At 39.1% G+C, this 23,159-nt stretch overlaps 1 protein-coding gene and 1 long non-coding RNA gene across 12 annotated transcripts; both read left to right on the top strand.

Moving 5' to 3' along the window:
* Window positions 1-963: 963 nt before the first annotated feature.
* Window positions 964-16,314, top strand: ZNF207 (zinc finger protein 207). 11 transcript variants are annotated; one of them, XR_004499764.1, is made up of 14 exons: window positions 964-1,147; window positions 2,554-2,680; window positions 3,114-3,252; window positions 3,804-3,971; window positions 4,601-4,676; window positions 5,165-5,212; window positions 7,014-7,114; window positions 8,187-8,347; window positions 9,158-9,250; window positions 10,427-10,669; window positions 11,350-11,512; window positions 11,669-11,852; window positions 12,074-12,153; window positions 16,260-16,314. XR_004499764.1 is itself a non-coding variant. In XM_033518746.1 (13 exons), exons 1-12 carry the CDS (start codon window positions 1,107-1,109, stop codon window positions 11,827-11,829), a joined length of 1,521 nt encoding a protein of 506 aa, XP_033374637.1. In that variant the 5' UTR covers window positions 964-1,106; the 3' UTR covers window positions 11,830-11,852; window positions 16,260-16,286. The 11 variants fall into 11 exon arrangements, 10 of the variants coding, with proteins under 10 accessions (XP_033374637.1, XP_033374636.1, XP_015501048.1 ...); XM_033518746.1 differs by lacking the exon at window positions 12,074-12,153 and having other exon boundaries at window positions 16,260-16,286; XM_033518745.1 differs by lacking the exon at window positions 16,260-16,314 and having other exon boundaries at window positions 12,074-12,725.
* Window positions 16,315-19,731: 3,417 nt separating this feature from the next.
* Window positions 19,732-22,225, top strand: LOC117245263. The gene is made up of 2 exons (XR_004499765.1): window positions 19,732-19,801; window positions 22,061-22,225. It is a non-coding gene; the product is annotated as an uncharacterized LOC117245263 (long non-coding RNA).
* The last annotated feature ends 934 nt before the right edge of the window (window positions 22,226-23,159 follow it).

The following is a 23,159-nucleotide window of genomic DNA, read 5'->3' as shown; positions in this document are numbered from 1 at the left end:
GGTTGGAAGGGACCTCTGGAGATCATCCAGTCTGACTCCACTGCCAAGGCAGGGTCATCTGGAGCAGGTGACAGAGGAACACATCCAGGTGGGTTTGGAATGTCTCCAGAGAGGGAGACTCCACAGTCTCCTTTTGCAGACAAGCCCTGTAGGGAGCAGCTGTGACCTCCAGCTGCAGCAGGGACACTGTAAAAGGTTGGACGTGGCTGATGGCTGGACTCGATGATCTTAAAGGTCTTTTCCAGCTTTAATGATTCTGTGATTCTCCTCTAAGCACCTAGTGGACCTGTGGTGAGCTAGAGAGCCATGGAGGTAACAGAAACACACCCTGATGGATTGTCACTGTAGCAGAGGAACCAGCCCCCCGTCCAGGTGCAGGTAACTGAGGATAGTGATGGCTCAACACATTTAAGCCGGTTTTATTGTGTTCTCAGGGTGCCAGGCTCCCCCACATGCCACGGCCTCGCTGTCAGCACCCAGCAACACAGGCACAGCCAGCACCAGAACACTGCACAGGGCAGCAGCTTCTTGCCTTTTAACATTTAGTGGGGAAAACAGTTTCTCTGTGACATTAAACACGAAGACAATCAACAGTTTAGATTAGGAGGAAGCTCTTTGCTCTGAGGGAACTGAGGTTCTGGTACAGGTTGTCCAGAGAATTTGTGGCTGCCCCATCTCTGGAAGTGTTCAAGGTCAAGTTGGACAGGGCTTAGAGCAACCTGGTCTAGTGGAAGGTGTTCCTGCCCATGGCAGAGGTGTGGAACGAGATGGGCTTTAAGGCCCTCCCAGCCCAAAGCACTCCGTGACTGTTTCAGTGACACACTCGGGTGCCTCAGGCACAGCACCCACAGTCCCGAGTGGACAAAATGGCGGCTGCGTCGTGAGGCGTCACGGGACAGGCAGGTGGGGGCGACCGCGAGTGCGTCACGTGCCCCCCCCTCCACTCCCCCGCCCCGGTGTATTCTGGGAGTTCGGAGGCCGCAGTAGCGCCTGAAGGAGCTCGGCCGCCATTTTGTGTCTCTCGCTCGGTCTGGGCAGCCGCGCGGGCGCTGCGGCTCTGAGGGAGCGCTCAGGTCTCCTACTCTGTGGGTCGGGGTGACGCCGCTATGGGCCGCAAGAAGAAGAAGCAGCTGAAGCCTTGGTGCTGGTATCCTTCTGTGTGGGACGGGGCGGATGTGGAGAGCTCGGTGGGGGAGGGGAGCGGCGCGGCCTGGCGCGGTCGGGGCACAGTCCCGTTCCGTCTCGTCCCGAGATGGGGCTCAGCCCTTCTTCCCAAGCTCGTTACGGTTTGTCCCTGTGCTTGGCCTTGTTCCAGCCCCGTGATCTTTAGAATGGGGCCCAGTCCGTGTCTTTCCTTTGCTCCCCACGGCCCGCACGGCCTCAGGCCCGCTCCCGCCGCCCTCGCCGAGGCCGCGGCCTCCCGCCCGATTCCTAAAGCCGGGATAGCGGGAAATGGAGAAAAGTCTTTATCCCTCACGAGGGAGAATGCTAAAGGGAGAAAATCCTGATACTGATAAATGCATTTATTCACGGAGGGGGGATGGAATGTGGTTAGAGAATTTTTGAAAACTTTTTTTCTTCGTGATGGAGGGAGCTTTCAGTTCGTAATTGCTGTATCATTATCAGGTTTAATTTTAAAGTATCCGAAATACTGGTGAATTTTCATTTTATCGCTCCTTCAGAATGTGCTCATTTTTGTGATTACAAATTTACCTTTTTTTCCTACGCTTCTGTTCTCTAGAATTGTTTAATAAAATATAAAAGGTGTCCCGAGGTATTTTACGATTTTGTCTTGGAAGGCATCTGTGCTTGTTTGACACAATAATTTATTTCACGTTTTGGTGGAAGCAAGGGACACATTGTATTAGAAATGTTAACATTTTTCAGTAATAAATAGCAAACGTATACTTGTCTCACCTAGGAGAATGTGTGGAGTGTTTGCTGAAATATCAATGCTGACCCATAGAAAGGAAAGCAGTTTGCCTTTTCTGTTGCATAGATGTCCAGACAGTTCTTTGCTTCTTTTTAAGAGCAGAGAATTCTTCGGTTACTGCAACAAATTATTCTGTGTCATAAAAACTGATCGCTGGCTAACTGGAAGAGGAAGGGAATTTTTAACTAAAACCTTTGTTCTCCTTTATGATTGTTTGTTACTGATAATTGCTTAAAGAGGCACTTTGAGTCATTTGCATAATTTCCCTTTTCTGATTTCAAGCCTGTTTCTCCTTTCATGCTGTAGCAGCATTCACACCCCTGGAGAGAAAAATAGGTAGGACTTGAAAACCATGAGTCAAACAATATGGAATCAAGTGATGGTTCTGATTGCGTGCAGACACCTTCCCACTTTTGTACCTGTGTAAAGAGGGGTGTGCTGGATCAGACGAGGGTGTTTGATTTCAGACGTCCATGCAATATTTGTCACCCTTTCAATGCTCAGAAATGCTTCTTGTGCCATTCTTTAGCTTCAGGAAAAATCTCACTGATGCTAATTACCTTAGTCCTATCTAAAAGGTCACTTCCAGTATTAAATGTTTCCTTAACAGTCTTCAATAGGTATTGTAACAGGGATTTTGATGATGAGAAAATCCTTATACAACATCAAAAAGCAAAGCACTTTAAATGCCATATATGTCATAAGAAACTGTATACAGGACCTGGTTTAGCTATACACTGTATGCAGGTAAGGAGTTTTAGCCTTACATAAGATTTTCTTTACAGTACCTAAAATTTAAATGAAGTGTCTTTAAGAAGGTGGGGGTTGGGGGTTTCCAGAGTCTTTAAAACTGGTTAGAATAAGATAGCAATGGCCTGTTTGCAGCACAGGAGTCCTGCTGAGTCAGCCGTCAGATGGCCACTGTGCAGCAGAGATCTTTGTAAGGAGTTCTGTAGGAGTGAAGGAATTGTGCTGTCTTGGTTTTTCTAAGTTTATGTAAGCTGGTTTTAGGGGTAATAGTAGTAACCAAAGATAGGAAGCATAGATCAAGAAAATGCTTGGCCAGAAAGATTATTCCTATCAAAGATGTTCCTTTTCCGTCTTGAAACTGCCTGAAGAACACAGAGAATTTACCTTGAATTGTGGTCAGCAGGATTTGTTTGGGGTTTTTTTTCTTTAGGTACATAAAGAAACAATAGATGCTGTTCCAAATGCTATTCCCGGAAGAACAGACATTGAACTGGAAATCTATGGAATGGAGGGCATACCAGAAAAAGATATGGAGGAACGGAGGAGGTTACTTGAACAAAAAACTCAGGGTAAGGTGTAATGTCTGTTACTTTCCTGGTGTGTTCCTTATTTAGCTGTGGCATTCAGTGAGGGTGGGATTTAATGCGTTCTCTGAGGGCAGCTCCAGGCGTTGGCCAGCCATGTAGGAGGCTGGGAGGGATTTTTCCTTTCCTCTTCAGAGGTAGCTCCTGACAGAGCAGCTACAATTAGCTAATGAATATGGGCATGGTCATTTATTTGTGAGGGTAAGGGGAAGAAAAGCTAGAGGTAAAACTATCCTGATGATTCCCAAATGCTTTGGTTTCTTTGCTGTTCGAGCATACGTTTGGTTGAACTGCTTTGGTTTATGCTGGACAGCATGACATTGACACGAGGGTAGATCTCTCTTTTTGTTCAGGGTCATGGCAGTGTGAGTCATGTTCCTTCCCTTTATTTGTGGGTTATAGGTGGGCTCACAGAGCATTCTTTCTTTGCATTTCAGTGACTTTTTTAACACTTGACAGGGTTTGAATTTTGCTATTAGTTAATCTTATAGAATACAATTTGTGTTGTTTGACCATATGCATTGTACTGTCTGCAGAGAGCCAGAAAAAGAAACAACAGGATGATTCTGATGAGTATGAAGATGATGAATCTGCAGCTTCAACTTCATTTCAACCCCAGCAAGTTCAGCCACAGCAGGGGTACATTCCCCCAATGGCACAGCCAGGTTTGCCACCTGTGCCAGGTGCACCTGGGATGCCTCCAGGTGAGAGGATGTGTTAGGTAGTTGCTGAAAACCTCAGTAGAAACCTGAATTTGCTGCTTGTATACACGAATAATAATTTGCCCTTTTAACACTGGGGTCCCAGAATAGTTCTGGGAGGTGCAGATAAGCAGTTTCTTAATTTTCTTCCCCTATTCTGTGCATGAGCACATCTTTCTTTGTGGACTAGATTCAGATACCTAATGTTGGCATGTAGACTGAAGGCATGTGGTAGTAAGATAAGCGCTTCTAACAAAAGTCCACCAGTGATACTTGTTCATGGTATTTATAACAGGATTTTGGAAACAGGGTAGAAAGGTCTGGAGAATGCTAACACAGAACAGGCTGTTTATACACAGGCCATAGATACAGTGAAGAAAGAATGGTCTCTTCTTGTACTAAGATGTCTTCTCTGGAGATCACTAAGATCACAATATTGCAGGGCTGAAGACAATCAATCAAAGTCAGATTTGCAGATAGTATTTATCTTGCTCTGTTTGTAAGCAATATTATTTCAAAACCCAGTCTTTTAGAACTTCCTGTAAAGCATTTATCCAGTGTAAACTTACTAGGTGACATTTATTAGCAACTGTATATTATCAGAGTTGTTGAAAATACATTTTTCTTTTAAGGTATCCCCCCATTAATGGCAGGTGTTCCACCTATGATGCCTGGAATGCCTCCAGTTATGCCTGGAATGCCACCTGGGTGAGTAGCAAGAAAGATGTAATATTACATGTTCATACTGTGCATTTTAAACTGTCAGAGAAAAAGTAAAGTTAATTAAAAAAATAGTCATAGGGAATTGTGGACTCTGTAACCTAAATATTAAGACTAACTAAAGAACTAGATGGCTGTAAACCAACATGTAAAATATGTCCACATTGAGTTTATGAATAAAATATCTTGCCTTTCTCCTGACTTAGTAATTATTAAGTAGTAGCATATCAATATAAAATTTTATTGTGTTGGTTTAGAGCCTTCTGTGATCCACTGTTCCCTTGTGTATTGCACATATGTTGTGCTTCTGGTTATCAGTCATCAACAGGAAAAAATTACTGGACAGTTTATGTTTTTCTTGTATTTTGGGCAAAAGATGTTGGTTTTTATGCTTGTTTGGGGTTGACACCATACCCTATCACAATGTGTTTGGAAAATCACAGTTAGATTTTTGATTTTGTCATAAATTTTCACAGATTACATCAACAGAGAAAATACATGCAGTCATTTTGTGGTGGAAACATGTAAGCATCTCATTAATGTAATTCTAGGTACATTCATTATGCCATTTTATGTCATGTTTTTGATAAGCTGGAAATTGTTTTCTGAAAACCTTTGAATATTGCCTAAGAATTTGGGGAAGGTGTCTAGTTAGGTTTTTCTACTCTGTATAATATGTGAAGGTTTTATGCTTTTATCTAAATTAGTATTACAAAACTGTATGTGAAATGCATTCTACTAAATGTTAACCAAGTAGACCCTTAGAGACTTAAAGCCTCTTTTGAACCAGAGCTTGAACATGTCCATGTGCTTGATCCTTCACACTGCAGAACATTCTGCAGGAACTCAGTTTAATCCAAACTTTATGTTCACTGAGGTGAAAGCTTGTTCTCTTCTGAGACATAAATACTGATTTTAACAGTCTTTGAATTTATAAATCAACATGGTGTGGATGCTCATCAGAACTTCAGCTTTTCTGGGTGGAAACTCAGTATAGTCAGGTTGTCTGACGCTTAGTCCTCATTAAATTCCTTGTTAACTTAAGGTGAATGTTATGTCACCTGTAAAAATACAAATTAATTTGCCAAAACTTCACTGCATTTCATTTTGGGAGGAGAGGGTGGTGTTGCATTATGCTTTTGTCCACTCTACTCTAAAATTTTGTTTACTAACCTGATAAACTTTTGTTTAAAAATGACCAAAGAATTAGGAGACAGGAAGCAACTTTGGTTTTAGTGTGACACCAGTTCTTGCACTATCTGCAGTTTCTCAGGAAGTCATTCTTCTGGGGCAGCAGGCAGTGAGCATCCAGCACTTGTTTTGATGTCTGCTTGGTGGCAGGATTCACTTTGCCTTTTCCAACCAGAAAAGGGACGATGGGTCTGTGTTCCCAGTCATTGCTGCTTCTGCAGTGGTTGTTCCCTGTGTAGCAGTGACAGATGAGAGTAGAAGTCAGACTTTCTAGAATGAGTGCTTACCTGTTCCTGAGATTTGATCTGAAAACAGCAGTGGTGAAGGTGTCTTGACTGTCATTCAAACAGAAACTCTTTCTTAGTGGGATTTTGGTTTGTACTGGAGTGCTGCACATCAGCTTATCTTGCTCTCTAAAATAATAAACATTCCTTTATTTTGTTTCCATAATCTATTTTTGAATGTCTGCAAAAAATTAAGCAAACCTATGCTACACTTGTTTGTTTCCTGTAAAGGGCTCATACGTATTCATCTAGGAAAAGAAACCAAACCCATTCGTAATGTGGGGAAAAATACATTACAGTGAGAACTTTTCATAGTAAAAAACCAAAATCCCACTTTATCATTGCTGTATGGAGTTCATTCTGTAATTGAAACTCCAGAAGCTTTCTTGCCCTATGGTCTCTGCTCTGTGTTTGTCAATATTTTTGGATAGTTCTGCAGCTTGGGGCTATCTGTCAGTCAGTGTCAGAGAGGAGTAGTAGCAGATGTACAGCAATTGTAGTGTGATTAGAGCTAGCTGGTTTTCCTACATTCAGACTCCATGAGTGTACTGAGATCAGGTTCTTGGAACACTCAGCTAGTTGTCTGAGATATTTCAAGAGACGCTAGTTCTGGAAATCTCATAATAGGGGAAGTGAGATCTTGAGAAATTAAAGTTGCAATAAGTGTTTGGGGTTTTGGGTGCTGGGTTATGGGGTTTTTTTTTCTTGTGGAGTCAGTTGGTTTGGAATTGCCTCTCTTGAGAGCTTCTTGAAATTATTTACTATTATATTTTATCTAATACAGGGATGTGCCAATTGTCTTAACATTTATCATTAGTGTTCATACCAGCGCTCATTTTCTGTTCAATAGGATGATGCCAATGGGTGGAATGATGCCTCCTGGGCCAGGAATCCCACCTCTTATGCCTGGTATGCCACCAGGTAGGTCAGGGTTGTCGAACTCGTACTATGGTGAGAGTTTAATTCTATTTATTTATTTATTTATTTATTTCCACTAAGATTTAGGATTTATGTAAATAACATGCAGCCTTATTCCACCACCCACCACCATGATGTGGTTTGATTGCTACAGAAGCCACTCTTGTGCAGAAGTGTTTGATTTATGGCTTCTGATCATAAATAGTTATTTTAGTTTTATACCATTGTTAAAGTAAGAAATAGAATACACTTTTCTGGTTTTATTGCACTTAATCACATTGTTATGTTGCCAGGTCTCTCTTCATTCCGTTTTTAAAATTAATGTTTGTGGTTGCAGTTGGAAAATAGTAATGATTGAAAATGTGGAAACTGGGGAATAGTAATGGTGGTTTATCCAACTAATGAGCCTGCACTATTAAGAAACTTAGCTGAAGTTTTGGTCTTTTATCATAGTTAGAAGAGATGTTTCTTGAGCTTGTGCAGCTCTTAAGGAGCCCTAAGTTCCTTGGGTGTTCCACCTAACCAGCAGTTATGTGGTAATGAACTAAGATTTGCTGGTTTGCTTGATGGGAACCCATGGGAGCTGTTAACTTCTCACTGACTCTCTCCTAGAGGTCCACGCACACCAAATGCAGGTGTTGTGGTGACACTACAAAATGTGCCAGTCCACTTTACTGATGACCCCAGTAAAGCTGGCAGTGTTTGGTCACAGTTGTGGTACTGTTCAGAAACAATTTAATCTCTCAAGATGTTGTAATAGTGTCACCCATGCTCTTGGCAGGTGGGTGCAATGTGTCAGAAAGTTACTGCATTAATTGTGTTGGTTTATTAAGAGCATAAACTTTCGTTATTGCAGCTTTAGTAAAAGTTTTTAGTAAAAAACCAATCCAGCATTGCTCCGAAGTGTTTGAGGTTACTGCCTGTGCATGGTGATTGACTGGTGACTGCTGACATTACTCTTTGTCATGTTTTATTTTATTGTTTTCTTAAAAATATATCTTGTAGTGGGAAACTTTGTTCTAAGGAGCACTGGGAACGGGATTGTCTAAAGGAATATTCTTGCTTCCTGGAGCCTGATCCGTCACCTGTTGTTTGTGGTTTGTAGGGATGCCCCCGCCTGTTGGGCCTCGGCCTGGCATGCCTCCAATGACACAAGCACAGCCTGTTACAGCCCCGGGCATTCTGAACCGGCCTCCAGCTCCTGCTGCAACAGCACCCACCCCACAGCCTCCAGTTACTAAACCACTCTTCCCAAGTGCGGGACAGGTAAGGTGTCCCAGAACCTGGAATCTCTTGTTATATTCTTCAAATTGCCACCATGTCAATAGTGCCTATTTATTATTGAAGAGGTCCAAGAAATGACTGGTTTGGGCTTTTGCTGGGATTGATGTTTAAGTTTAATTCAGTGTAGTGCTTGAATGAATTTTAAAAAAATCTTTTGTTTGTCTTGAAACAGCTGTGAAACCAGACAGAAGTTTTTTAAGCACTGGGAAACAAAGGAGTAGGCAAAACACTCTTAAACACCTTTAGTTTGTTGCTTATAAGGGAACTTTGGGTGGGTGAAGAGATGTATTAGCTACAGGAATCTGATTGCATAGATTCTGCCTAAAATTTCCAAATTAAAAATCTTGACAGGACTTCTTCTCAGTTGTTCTGATAATGGGCTCTCCACTGATCAATGGATGAATTATTCTGTAGTCTTGTTAAACTGGTTAAACATTGCCTGAGTTAGAATTTTATTTTTTTTTCCTTCGAAAAATTTAGGAGTGCATCAGTGTAGTGAAAAGTTAATTTCAATGTTTTGGGGAGGGAAGTGGGGAATTGATAGTGGCTTGTGACCTCTTCCCTTTGAATGCATTTGTTCGTAGATCCTTGAGGTTTTACTTGCTTTCAAGTACGTTGGAGAAGCCCTTGTAATGTACTGTTTGCATTTTGGGCTTCTGCAGGGAAGATACATGTTTACAAAAATACAGTCCTTTCATAAGAAAGGGCTTAGTATAAGAAATCCTTTCATCTGGATACTTTCCACCCATTTGTTTGGAGACTTTTCACTGTTTCCTTTCTTTTATGCTACAGATGGGGACACCTGTCACAAGCTCAAGTGCAGCTTCCTCCAATTCAGAAAGTCTCTCAGCATCTTCTAACGCTCTGTTTCCTAGCACAGCACAAGTACGCAGGAAGTCACAGTTTAAAACAAATTGCTTTGCAACTTAACCCTTTGGACCGTTCTGTAAAATCTAAAATTGACTAAACATCTTCAGATAATTTCTGTTATATTCCTGATTATGTTTAGCTGGTAAAACTGCAGAGTCCTTGATTATGAGTTGCATCTTACCAGAAATAAGCATGTCAAAACTCACAATTTTTCTTAGTGTGAAAGAACGAAATGTTACATCCTGGTTCTAAAGGGTTAAAAGAGCATGAAAGCAGTTAAATGCATTTTAGTGGGCAGTGGTTAGCTTGATGCATGGTGAAGGCTTTTTAGTTCATATTGTTTAATATGCCACATCATAATGTAGGGAGTTTTAAATTTGCATTATGTACAGAATATTAATTTATTTTTTTTTTGATTGGGAGGTTCAGGTAATTGTAAATATGAAGTGACTAGAAACAAAAGCATTCTCTCATAACCAAAGTTTGCTTTGGAGATTGCTGTGTATTTAGAGACAGCTTTGCAAAACAGACTTTACAGGGTTTTTGTAACGGAACAGTAGGAGAGATTAAGTGTTGGAATCTCTAGTGGACCTCTTACCTGCTTCCATTGATTCTTCATTCATAAATAAGATTCAAGTTCTGTAGATAGACATAGTACTTTGAAAAGACTGCAGTGTGTTTATAGAGAGAACGCTTAAAGCCCTGACACAATAGACCTTTCTTAAATATTTGATTAAATTATTTCCTAAATACCTAATTTTAATGAATACTAGCACTTCGAGCTCTAATACTCTAAACTAATGGTTGCTAAAATACGTTAATTTAGTGAAAGAATAATGAATTTATACTTAGAGGCTCCTAAAAGTAGCGGTTCAGGAAAGATTTACACATCTGCTAAATTCAGTGTTTGAGATAAAATAGTGGGGTGGTTTTTTCTTTGTTGTTCCTTTGTTGTGGTGGCTTTTGACCTGCAAATTTTAGACTTCCCTGTGTGTGTGTGTATACGTGTACATACTGGGGTTTATTTTGTCTTGGTTTCAGTTGCTCTAGTTTGCAGTAAGGCTGAACTTTACTTTTGTCAAGCTTGTTATAATTCTGTATCTCACTGGAAGATTTCAGAGGTCTAAGAGTCATCATTTAAGTTTTCTTATGCTTTGAGAAATAAATATTGACCTGTCTCTTGTTTCACAGGCTGCAGCAGCTGTGCCAGGGCCAGTTGGTACTGATTTCAAACCTTTGAATTCTACACCCGCGACAACAACGGAACCCCCCAAACCAACATTCCCTGCTTACACACAGTCTACAGCCTCAACCACTAGCACAACAAACAGCACTGCAGCTAAACCAGCTACATCTATCACAAGTAAGCCTGCTACCCTCACAACAACCAGTGCAACCAGTAAGTTGATCCATCCAGATGAGGATATATCGCTGGTAAGTTCATACATTTTCATTGTCTTACTGAAAATGTGATTTGTGATATGTCAGATTAAATGGAGTTTCATCTGTGCTCTGCATTATGTGTATTTTAGTATTGGTGAGAGTACAAACTGTGCAGAACAAATGTAACTATGAGAACGTCTTTGATTGCAAAATGATGACTGGGATATTGCAATGGTCATGCTGCAGTTAAAGCCTTAGTTTTGGTGGTGGTGGGAAATCTGTCAGCCCAAAATATAATTTGGACTTTTACTGCATGTGTCTTAAACTTGAAGTTAACTAAGTCTAGGTAATAAATGTAGAACAAAATACTAAACAGTTTGAAGTTGTTATGATGTTATTACAGCAGTTACGGGATTTACGGATAAAACAAATGAACATTAATTACAGTTCAGAGATCTTTAGATTTGTGTTTTTAAGAGAAAAAGGCTTTATTCATCTGGGGGAAGGGGAGAATTTGAATTCAATGCAGAATGCTGGAATTGGTCTGTATTAAGGAAGAAAGTCTGCAAAAAGCAGGGGCAAATCCTACTGCTGCTGTGTGATGTTACTAGTAGTCTTTGAATTTGTAAGGTAGTTAAAATAGTTTAATAATCTGCTTTGTTGCACCTCTATTTACATTGCTTTTGGTGAGTTTTAACACAATGTGTTATGGTTGTCTCTTGTGATTTTAGGAAGAGAGAAGGGCACAGTTGCCTAAATACCAGCGCAATCTTCCTCGACCAGGCCAGGCTGCCCTGGGTAATCCACCAGTTGGACCAATTGGAGGTATGATGCCACCACAGCCAGGAATTCCTCCACAGCAACAAGGAATGAGACCTCCCATGCCACCTCATGGTAATCAAAAGTTTCCCAGCTTCCTGCTCTTGAAAAGATTTGTGAAGTTGCCTATGCTAACAGGGAGGGGTAAAGCTTTTCACAAAATGCACTTCTCACTATCTTAAAAAAAAAAATTAAAAATTATTCTTTGCATCTTAACTGTTCTGTTTATAGGTCAGTATGGTGCTCATCACCAGGGCATGCCAGGATATCTTCCTGGAGCAATGCCTCCATATGGTCAGGGACCTCCGATGGTGCCCCCGTACCAGAGTGGACCTCCTCGCCCTCCGATGGGAATGAGACCGCCTGTAATGTCGCAAGGTGGCCGCTACTGATGCTCCTACTCACACTCTAATAGGTTTGGAGATTAAACCTTTTCTCATCTTGTGCTGTTAATATAGCCAAGCTTCCGTCAATTAAGGCTTCATTGTGACTTTTAAAAAAATAAGTATCTTCCCACATGCAAGGAGCTATTGGACATTCTTATTTTACATGGGAAAAATTATTTGGAATAATAACAGGAACTTTTCCTGATGTTGCAATTTATACTGTATGGCTTCTTTTTCATGTTTCATCTAGGTTTTTAGAAGTGAAGTATAGTAAATATGGTTCGTTAAATTGTGAAGGCGCTGGAATTACATGAACATACCATCTTAAAGGCAAGTTCTGTAATGTTATGTTGCTATTTGTGAAATTATGCCTTCACAGCACTTCAAGTGCTGTTGGACTTCATGTCCCCAACATAGTTTGGTGAGGGCTGTAACTGTTCCCAACTACTTGTACATTAAAGTCTGAACTTGTAACAATATTTAATGTATTTAGAGTTCCTCCTGTTCCAGGGTTTAAGTAAATTGACCCACTAAGGTCATGTGACTTTTCTGTACTGTTATAAACTTCATTGTAATAAAAGAGGAGAAAAATTTATATGCCTTTTTATTCGTGACCAGCTATGGACAACAGCCTGAAAGGTTTGTACAGATGCATGCTGTGGTAGCCATTGGTGTAATGAACACAATTATTGGTGCTGTTTTGATAAAGTCTGAATTCCTTGTTCTAAAAAGTCACTCCTTAGCTGTACATCTGAGTAGACAAAGACCTGTACACTTATTAACTGACTTCTCAAAACTGAGGCTGCAGGAGGCACATCCTGACTCTTGGTTGTAACTTCTCTTAATGCTTATGTTTCTTTATTTGTGCTTTCTTGTCCTCAATAAATTTTAAATGATTTCTAGTCCTGGCACTTGCTTGTAGGATGTGAAAGTGCTCTGAGAGACATCCTAGTGCCAAGGTATGTCCCATTAATTCACTCTGCAACTGACACTTTTTAATGTGCAAATGGAGGTGAATTTTAGGAGCCCTTTAGGTGAAGAAAATTTCTAGAAGCTTAGGTGCATGGCACATGGGTGAGTGACTTCCAGTTGATGTATTGAAGTTGACCTGCAAAAGAGAAATAGCTTAACCCTCTTAATGCATAGAGGAGGCAGAGCAGGCAAGAGTAATGTGTTATATGCTGCATTTTTACTTTAAATGTTTAGAATTTCACATTTTGGCAGTCTCTGAAAGGTGTACCATTTGTAACCATCTTTTGTGTGCTATGATCAGATGTTGTCTGAGTTTTCTTGAGCCATTCAGTGAAAGTTTCTGGAGTAAGAGTCCTTTTTATCAAAGAGAGGTCTTCCCTTTATGAATTAGTCATTTCTCTGTTTATAAGACAACAGTGACAAGTTCCTGTTAAGGTTGTAATTAAGTCTGACATCATGTGTTCCTGTGTTATACCTCTGATGAGAATGTAGAGGGAGACTTTTGAGAGGGGAGGGAAGTGAGAGCCTCTACAGCCTCTTCTCAACACTGAAAAAAGAGTGGTGAATTTTTCATTTGCAGATCAACTTTAAATACATGTTCCAGCCTCAAGTCTTACCTGCAATTAATTAATGGGGATATCTCTTCTTTACAGTAGGGTTGAAGGATCATCAGGATTTTTGTGTCATTACATTCATAGATGTTTTTGTAGGTGGTGTAAGTTTTTCACTTAATTATAATACTTAGCATTATGGCTCTGTTTCTTTGAAGTCTTAGGATTTTTTAGCTGCACTAAAGTACTTCACATGGCTTTACTCTGTACTGTCTCTTAAAAGTGCAAAAATACAGTACAGCTAAAATACTACATTGTCTCAGCTTCTGACCTGTGGTCTCACAGAATGTCTCAAAAGCACCAGAGCAGCCAGTGCAATCTAGTTACACATGAATGGCCTTAGTTTAACCATTAGGAATTGCCAGGCACTTTTTTCTGAAGTTTTCAACAGTTTTAAGACCATAACTCCAAGCCTCTGTTGAGAAGCAGTTCTCTGATCACTTGTATCTACCTGTCAGATGTGCAGTATTTGGCTTGCAAATGTGCTGAGTGGGCCTTGATATCAGTTCTTTCATTAGCTCTTCATCTTGCTTTAGACATAAGTCTAACAGATAAAACTTGTTTTGCTGAGGCAATGCTTTTATACTCTGTTTTCTTCTGTTTACCTAATTAGGATAATTATAAAAGACTTAAGAGATTTTTATGATGTCTTATATTTGTCCTTTTTATAATATTACACATAAAATTCATACATTATAAAGTGATCTTAACTACTGCTTGTAAAACTATAAAGCTTTTTGCTTTTTCTGAAGATCATATTGCTGCTCTAAGGATGCTTTGTTCTTCTGCCCCAGTGAAGTAAATACCTTCTCCCTTTGGTGTCTTTCTATAATACTCCATATGTTGTTTTCAGACCCCTACTTTTCTTGGGATAAAACCTTGCTGCATGCATTGTTAACTCAGCATATTCTGCAAGTTGTATTAATTAAGTTTCACTCTTTTAAGTGGTGAATGTCTCATTCTGATAATGGTACCATTTTGTAGCTAATACTGCATAGACTTCAAGCTTGAATGCATTTGAGAATGATATTTCCTTAGTAATAATGTTATGAAAATCCCTCGAGTAAGTACTGCCACATATATTTCATTGTTACTTGCATACAAGCAGGTGAATAATTTTTCCACGTGATTTTCACATGGATACTTACTTTTCTGCTCCTGTCATTCCTGTGCAATAAGAGCTGTGATGTGGCTACCTTTAGTCTTCAGTTAATCTTGTCTCTTGTGTGATTCTTCTGTAAACAGGCAGGTGTTTTGGTGCCTGTGTTATCTGTTGGTCCCTGCCTTCATTTCTTTGGATACTGCTTCTTAATGTTCAGAGAGTTGGATTTATGGTGCATTTACCCAAAACCAGTAAAACTACTTTGAATGTAATAGTTGCTTGTATAAAGACAAATACTTGGTTTACAGTACCAAGTGTAATCAACATAGCTCTCCCAGCAAAATCCCTGATGTAATGCAGCCATGAAAACAGGGTTTTGCTTTAGTTAATCTCTTCCTGGAAAGAGAGTGTAGAAGCCTTTATGATAACAGAAAAGCATATCTTTTATAACTGTTGCAGGACTCTAGTGATGTAATTACATAGGCAGAAGCTTTGTTTTTTAGTTGTTGCCTAAATTTACCATGGCAGATCTTGCAGTGAAATTCACATTTGCAAGTGCATTTTGACCAGTCTTGAAATTGCAATATAATGCAGATATTGAATACAAAAGGTTAGGCTACAAGAAAATTTCAGACACAGGTGGGAAAATAGGTTTTAAAAAAAATATGCCAGAATTTGTAGCATCTAGAATTGTTTAGAAGGTTCTCAATTACTTTATGCATGGTCTCACAATACCATAATAAGCAGCTGATCTTTAGGGCAAAATGGATGAGACTGGCATGAAAGAACCTTGAAAAACCCAGGGTTAGCTTTTTAGAAGTCTTTATATAACTTTCATACTGCCATTAAAATAGCCTTCTGCCATTAGCAAAGTTGATCTAAATAAAGTACTATTCAGGTGGCATATGTAGACTGAAAATTTCTTCTGAAACTTTTGGATTACTTTTTTTTTCTTCCACAGATGAGATTTTAGGATTATTAGCTGATAATAAATTTGAGGCTGGGCTGTTTATCTAGTAAGAGTGGATAACTATTCCTTGCTCTGTGCATGCATAGGACAATGTAAACAAGCTTCTAGAAACATTCAGCTGCATCTGCCTTCTATGGTTTCTGCCAGTGTTTTAGTCTGTGGAGCTCTTGAGCAGTACTGACACAGAACTGGGTAACTAACTCTTAAAATGAATGGAATAGATAACTTAGTTATTTTATAGGAATCAAAGAATTCTGGATATAAGATGAAAACTAAAATACCAAGATTACTTCAGTTTTATGAGCAGCAAGGAAGGGCATTATGACCTTCAGTTAAATTGAGAGTGATACACCAACCCATGAGCTGGGGCCACAATTTAAAATGGTAACTAATGACACTTCTTAGTAAACGTCTTAATAATTGTACTGGTCTAGTTTCTACGTGAACACTAAGACAAGGGTGAACATTTTCAGTGGCTGCTGGAATCTTTAACTCAACTTCTTATGAACTAGTACAACAAATACTATCAGTTATGGGAAAAAATGCCCCAAGACAACTGACTGACGTTCCACTGATCAAGATACAATACAAAACAAGCTGTCCAATTTAGAAATAGCTACCAAATACAAAAAAATATTGTTTGGGCCTAACAAAAGAGGTGCTATAGCAGTCATTTTCTTTTGTTTGCTTGATCACTGGAATTTTGTTGACTTTGAATGCATGTCTTTCACTTAATTGGGTCATGTTTTTTCTAAAATTTAAATTTTTCTTCTTCCTATAGCCCTGCCATAGGACAGGCTGAGGCAGAGTCTCAGTGTTGCCCTGTTCAGTCTGAGGCAAGTGGGATTTATTTTATTCATTCTGGGGGCTTTCACAGCTTTATGGCTGTTGGATATTTATGTCCCCAAACTTGCAGCAAGTTTGGTGAAGGCCCCTAAATTTATTTTAATTTAGGTTTTTTATTCTCTTTTGGTAGATGGGCTCTATATTAATATTTATCTTTTTATTATCACTGTGTTTTTAAGAGTCTTAAGGGGAGGGAACCTATTTTAAGATGTGTGGGTACCTTTTCTCTTCATAGAATGCATTTCCTTCGAGGCTGCTCAGGTAGTCCTTAAGCCACACTGCCCCTCCCCATCTTTCCCTGCATTGCATTTGTGCTGTATTTGTTTTTGGGTTTGGTAGTGTTGATTCTGTGTAGTCTCTGAATTAATGGCATGTAAATACCAATTAATAATGTTTTCTCTTCTGAGAAGATGTAGCTATTGAAAAGGTTAAAATAGGCTTGAACTAGAAAGTTAATTGCTACAAAATTGTGTAGCCCACAGAATACAGTTTATTTGAAGAAGGTTGAGATGTTAATACTGCTGCGTGTGTGAGCTGCACCTCAGCAAATATTAATGTAGAGCCCTGTGAAGAAATAGGGATCAGATCCAGTTTGGTAATACAGAATAGAACAGTGAGAAATCACAGCTGCAGATTTTTCAGTTTGCCAGTTAGAGGGAGAACCTTTTACTTTTTCTCAGTCTCTCAAGTGCACCAAATTTGACTATTGCAACAATAGTAAGAGTTGAAAATATTTTTTTTGAAACCTTGTAAAATTCTGTTGCATATTCAAAATTTGCTTTATTTGAAGTTCCTTCTTTCACACAGTGACTAGCAAAAATTTCTACCCTTTGTGAAGAAAAAGGTGCCCATTCTGTTGCATATTCATCGCTTGTGAATGCTTGAGGTTGCTTAAAGACAACTTCAGCTTCAGAACAGCAGGTTTTACCCAAGGAGGTCTTGCAGCATCAGCAGTGAAATAGTAAATAAACAAAGTCTGTTTTGACCTTTTTTTTTTAAGTTTTTGAGATACTTTTAAAGTTTGTGGTGAGGCTTTTTTATGAGCATAGACTTGTTTCTTCAAGATTTTGCTAAATAATGACTTATAATGGGATTTCAAGTAATTTTCATTAAAGGATGGAGTTGTAATTAACTTTAAAGAATGGATTGCACATTGCTGTTGTACCCTTCTTTGTTTGTACTCTTCCCATGGCATTTTTCCTATAGAAGACCCCCCCCAAAATCCCTGTCTGGAAAACTGACATGTCCATGTTAACTGTTTTAGAATGATTATTGAGCATGGTCTTGCTTTGCTAAATCTCATTGTGGTGCTCCTCTGATAACAGTGAAGATGAGAACAGCTCTTTAAGATAGCCAAATGCTCCTATAAGTTAAGCAAGTGGAAGAAATACTAGTTGCAGTAGTCTTAAGTTCTTATTTCCCTAGAATGTCTAAGGAAACTGTTTAACCCAAAATAATACATAGTGGAGCTTGTATTTCTTGCTTTAAGTATCTGAATCTCTTACAAAATAAAAAATAGGCAAATTTCAAATACCTGTTTATTTTGAGGGATGAAGCATGTTCTTAGTTACATTCCAGTATTGCAGCTCTCATTGCTGCAGTTTGTATATCACAAAGCTGTACATCTTTTTGTTAGGGAAATGTCTTTAGTAAAGGTGACTTTATTTCAGTGGCATGACTTTTATAGATATTAACAAAATGAAGTTCTTGGAGTTCAGTTTTTTTAAGCTTAAGTAGAAGCACATAACTTTTAAGGAGGAGGGGTTAGTGATACTCTGCTAAATTGAGTCAATTTGTGCCTGATCTATTAAACAAGAAAAGTAACTTGGAGATGTGATAAAGAAATTACATACCACGCACGAAGAACTTTTAAAAAATCTGTATGCTTGCAATCAAAACAATCAAACCAGGGAAACAGTGGTAGTGACTGGGTTCTGTAAGAGTGTAGCTGCCTGTGACTGCTCTTTGTCATGGTTGGAAGTAGTTGAGAGGAAAGAAAGTTTTGGGACAGCTGTTTAAGAGATCAAGATGAATCAAAGTGTTTGTAAAGTGTAATGTATATAAAGGTTCTTTCTGAAGTTCTGAAAAGCACTTGGTGAGAGGTTTCTGGCACACTGTAAGCAGCAGCTCAGTGCAGTCTTGATTGCCAGAGCACGGATTTGCAGTAAGGCTATAACCACAGTAAGGTTAAAAGAAATGCAGTTTTACTGCAGTCTCTGGAGGTGTGGCTGAGGGGGCTGAGCACCGGAGCCTGCTGCTTCGGCAGCCAGCCATATCCTGTCCTGAACCACAGGATCCAGGGTGTTGTCCTCAAGCCATTTGTTCCTGGCATCCTGCTGAGTCAGTTTTGACTGTCCCTGGTATGAATAATGGTGAGATTTGGTATTTATATACCTGGACACTGTTGTGAATAGTGAGGCCCTTGCACCTTCTGAACAAGTTTACAGTAACCTTAAATTCTTACAGGCTTTCTTGCAGTAGGGACAGTCAGCAACACTGCTGTTTTAATGGCAGTGAATTTGACTTTGCAGAAATACTGTCTTTAACTTACTTACCTTAAGGTTTTTCTTTCTTGAGGCCATAAAGAAGTGAAAAAGCTTTGAGAAAATAGTAGAATTTAATGCCATTATAATCTTAGCTAGAAGACGCACATGACATTGAGAGCTAGAAAACTTCCTTATGAATTCTCTTGTTAGCAGTTAGTGTGTCTCTCTGATCGCTGTCTTACACAAGGTTCAAGCTTCTGACATCCTGAACTATTTTTCCTTGAATTTTGTCTAAGTCTCTACCATATTCCCAGGTGCCATATTCACAAAAAGGGGCATGAGTTGTAGAATCTCAGCTTCTGCTACTCTTAGTAGCCAGTATGTATAACTGGTTTTTGCTGACAGCAATTTTAATTAGTAGAAATGAATGCAGTACAGCCAAAGGAAGCTATTTCACCATCTCCTAACTTAGGAAGATATGTAATGCTTTGAGGTAAAGATGTCATGCAGGGCTTTTTTCTTTTCTGTTTTTTTCATTGAGTTACTTGCATTGAATTCTCTAGCTTCTTTCTCATAAATTTAAGTGGGAAAAAATACATTTTGCTCTTTGACTTGTAAAGTGCAGAATAAGAAAACACACTTTAAGACTTTATTGAAGGAACCTGGCAATGTAAGTATTTTAATTTCCTTTATGTTTTTAGTAGGCAACAGGTGACCTTGTTAAACTTACGGGTTATGTATGAAAAATCAGAAGGGCAAATTGAAAGTAGTTTTATAGTTGCCTTCACTTCACATGCTTTTCTTAAGCAACAAATTGCTGTAATTGAAGTTTGGCAGCTTTTTTTTATTTTTTTATTTTTTAATAAAAAGCTAAATTATGGGTTAAACACCTTGGTTTAATACAATTTGTGTTTCTGTTAACTAGCAGCAGAATTTCAGCATTTGCTACTTACTGGTAGAGAAGAAAAATTCCACAGAACTGCCAGTACAGGTTAGTTTAATCTGTAAGTACCTGATGTTCCTATTTGAAATAATTTGTTCAAATGATACCACTTAAATACCTGAGGGGAATTTTGGTCTCTGAAATGTGACTGTTACCTACTACTGATTCCAGTAGTGAGTGAACAAACTAGACTTTTTTTTAGCATCTATAATGGATATAACTATGCTTGTGGACAGGTAAAAAATATCTGCAAGCACTTTTAAGGAAAATTTAATACAGAATCTTGACAAGCAGCCTTTGCTGTTACTGAAGAGTGTGAAAATCTGAAGTCAAAGTCACTGTGGTAATGAGGCTGTTTTTTAACAGCAAACCAGCAGGATCGTGTGTTTTTGTGTTGGGGATTAAGCGTTTCTGTTTGTAAGAATCCATAGCAGTTTGTATTCTTTCCATTTTCTTTAGCTATTGCTAATTACCCTTTCTTACCCACAGATTTTTACTTTGTTAGGCCGGTAAACCAGGAGCCTGTTCTTGTATGCCTTCTAATTACTACTTTTGTTAGTTCATTTCAGCACTTCAGAGGCTACCTACAAATGTGGCTTTGTCCAGCTGTTTTATCTTACTCCAGAGTTTCTGCTCTGCCTCTATTTTAATTCTGCCTTATTCCATATTCCCAGAAATTCTGGTATTTTATTTCTATTGTATGGAATATTTTGTACCTTAAAATAGGAAAGATTCTTTGTGAATGGATAAAAGAGGCAGCTTTCTCTGGAATGGCTGCATGCATTTATTTCTATTTAGACTTTGTATATCTCATCTCTACATATAAGCAGAAGAGATGAAAACTTTTTCTGTGCTGTAGCACAAAGCTGAGATCCACAGCTGGATGGGCTGTAAGACTGTGCTTTAATTCACTTTTTAAGGCCATGATGTCCCACTCTGAATTTGAGGGGCTTTTGACAGCACTGGTGGATAATTATTCAGTCAGTACTGGGAAGGTCATAGTTACGTGGTAGCTGTACAGACACTTCAGTTTGCCAGCTCATCTGAAGGGTCTAGAGTGGGTTTACGAGTGGCTACTTTCAGCAGAATCACTTGTTTTAGGGTTCTGAAATCTTACATGTTGCTGCAGAATTCATCATAAAAACATAGACAGTTTCAAGGCAGTTGTATCTTCCCAAGTTTTAGAATAGTTACACATGCAGCCCATTCCTGCCATGTTCTCTACATCAGTTCTTGTTAATTTACACTAAATTGCTTTGTCTTTAAAATGAGCTACAGGCAGATTTCTGACTAATGTTGCATAGGTTTTTCTTCCTAGAAGGGGAAAAAAAGGGGAGTCATACATTAATATTTATAATTTAGCTTTATCTCTGCTTAATAATAATTGCAGGTATGCAAGAATAAAAGGGATACCTTGTTGTGAAGCCATTACCCTTTTAATAGAATGTATCCATATTTCTTACACTTGACCCCAGCTGATACTTAATGCAATGCTCAGTACCGAGTTGGAGTGAGTAACTTCTTCTGGGTGCTCCATTACCTTATCAAGTCCTGGTTTTGACAGTGGTTGGATGCAAACCTGCACTATTTGTACACCAGGCTGGCAGTCAGTGGAGATCACTAAAGAGGGGCAGAGTGTGTTCCATGGTGTCTTAACAACAAAAAGTGCAGCTCTCCAGGATAGATCATAGTAGGACTCTGGTCTTTAAATGGCAATTACTTATGGTACTTTTTGGTAGAATAAAGTTTATTTTCTGTTGAGATGGGACCAAAACAATACTGGAAATTTGAACTTTGATTACCAGTTGAGCAGCGTTAAATTGTAGTTTAACTTCTGACGCTCCATTAGAGCAGATGTCTGTTGTAAAGTGGTTCAGCAGTCTTCCTTCCCAGTTCTCCTACTGTATGTTTGGAACAGTTTGTCATTACCCACTATTTCCTTAGATTTCTGGCTGACTCCCAATTGCTCTTTTGCAGTTTCTGGTCACTGCAACAAACCCAAAATAAGCAAATTCTAAGCTGTTTTTAGTACCTTCATAAAGGACCTTTAAGCACATGAGTGAATAGTGTCCCCTCTCAGTAGCAGTATGGCCACAGAAGTCCTTGTGAAGGGTTTTTTTTCTGTAACTTGATACTGCTTTTGTGTTAAGTGGTGTGAAAGGGCTGGGATTACTGATCTTTTTCAAAAGACAGGTGGTGGCAAAGTACTGATGTTGAATTTAATTCAAGAAAGTGAGAGACTGGTAAGTATATGCATCATTTTAATGCATGCAAATAATAGTAACAATAACAAGCTTAATTTTGTAGCATTCAGTTTACAAAGAAGATTAAAAGAAAATACGGAGCTAACATCATTTGCATCCACTGGGAACCTTCTCTGAACTGTTCTTCAGGAATGGGTCATTGCACATATAGCCATCTGTAATGTGTGATCATTTTGTGACAGTCTGATTAAACAGAAGTGAACCACTGTTTCTGTGTCATTTTTTTTCTCCTCTTGAAAACCTATTTAAATTACTATTGCAACAAATATTATGGTGGGAATAACTTGGTAGCAGGTTTTGATTCTCTGCTAGCTGCAGAGACTTCTTTTGCTGTTGATCCACCCTCCTGCTGCTAAGACTATACAATGCTATTAGAGCTGGAAGAATTCTAATACTCTATATGTATTAGACTATAGAGTATTATAAGACTATATAAGACTATAGAGGAAAAGTTTGACAGTTTTCATAAAAGTTGGTAGCATGGGCATGCTGGGAGATGCTAAACACTTTGAGCAAAATGCTGGAGAGATGAGGTAGCTTGGGAGATGGGTATCCTTGCAGCTCCTGTGTAAGGGATGAGAACGGATTAATGTGCTAGGCTGGTTGGTTTTATTTAGCTACCACTCTTCACTCATAGGTTAATTTCTGAGAGGTTCTAAAGGGAACATAAATTGATATTTTCATGCTGTGATATGGACAAGTTGGAGGCATTTTGAATTGTGTGTGTGTGACAAGGAGGTGCAGTAGATGACACTTCAAGGGAGCACTGTGGCTGTGTAAGAAGTTCTTAACGGGCATTTGTCCTCTGGGCCTTTCAGCTCCAGGGAAATCTGAGGGCAATTTGGGAACTGCTTTGTACTAAGAGCTGGTTAGGGCAAGGGCAGCTGTGCATTGCCTGGCAGGTTAAAGCCCCCCCAGTGTGAACGTGACTGGTAGGAAGGGTGGGTCTGTACTTGCTGCCCTGTGCACTTCAGCTGGTTGTTCTTGCAATGTGGAATCTCAAGAGTTAATCTGTAAGCTTACACTTTTTCTCTAAAACCTCTTTTGGTTTTATTTTTTTTCTTTTTCTGTGGGGCTGGGTTTGGATGAAGTAAAGAATTTGAATCTAAACTTTTAATTTCTTGAAAGGTAGAAGTGGGCAT

The sequence above is a fragment of the Parus major genome, chromosome 18 (genome assembly GCF_001522545.3).
Source record: "Parus major isolate Abel chromosome 18, Parus_major1.1, whole genome shotgun sequence".
In the NCBI taxonomy this organism is placed as follows: domain Eukaryota; kingdom Metazoa; phylum Chordata; class Aves; order Passeriformes; family Paridae; genus Parus; species Parus major.
This window is presented reverse-complemented; position numbering and strand designations above follow the sequence as displayed.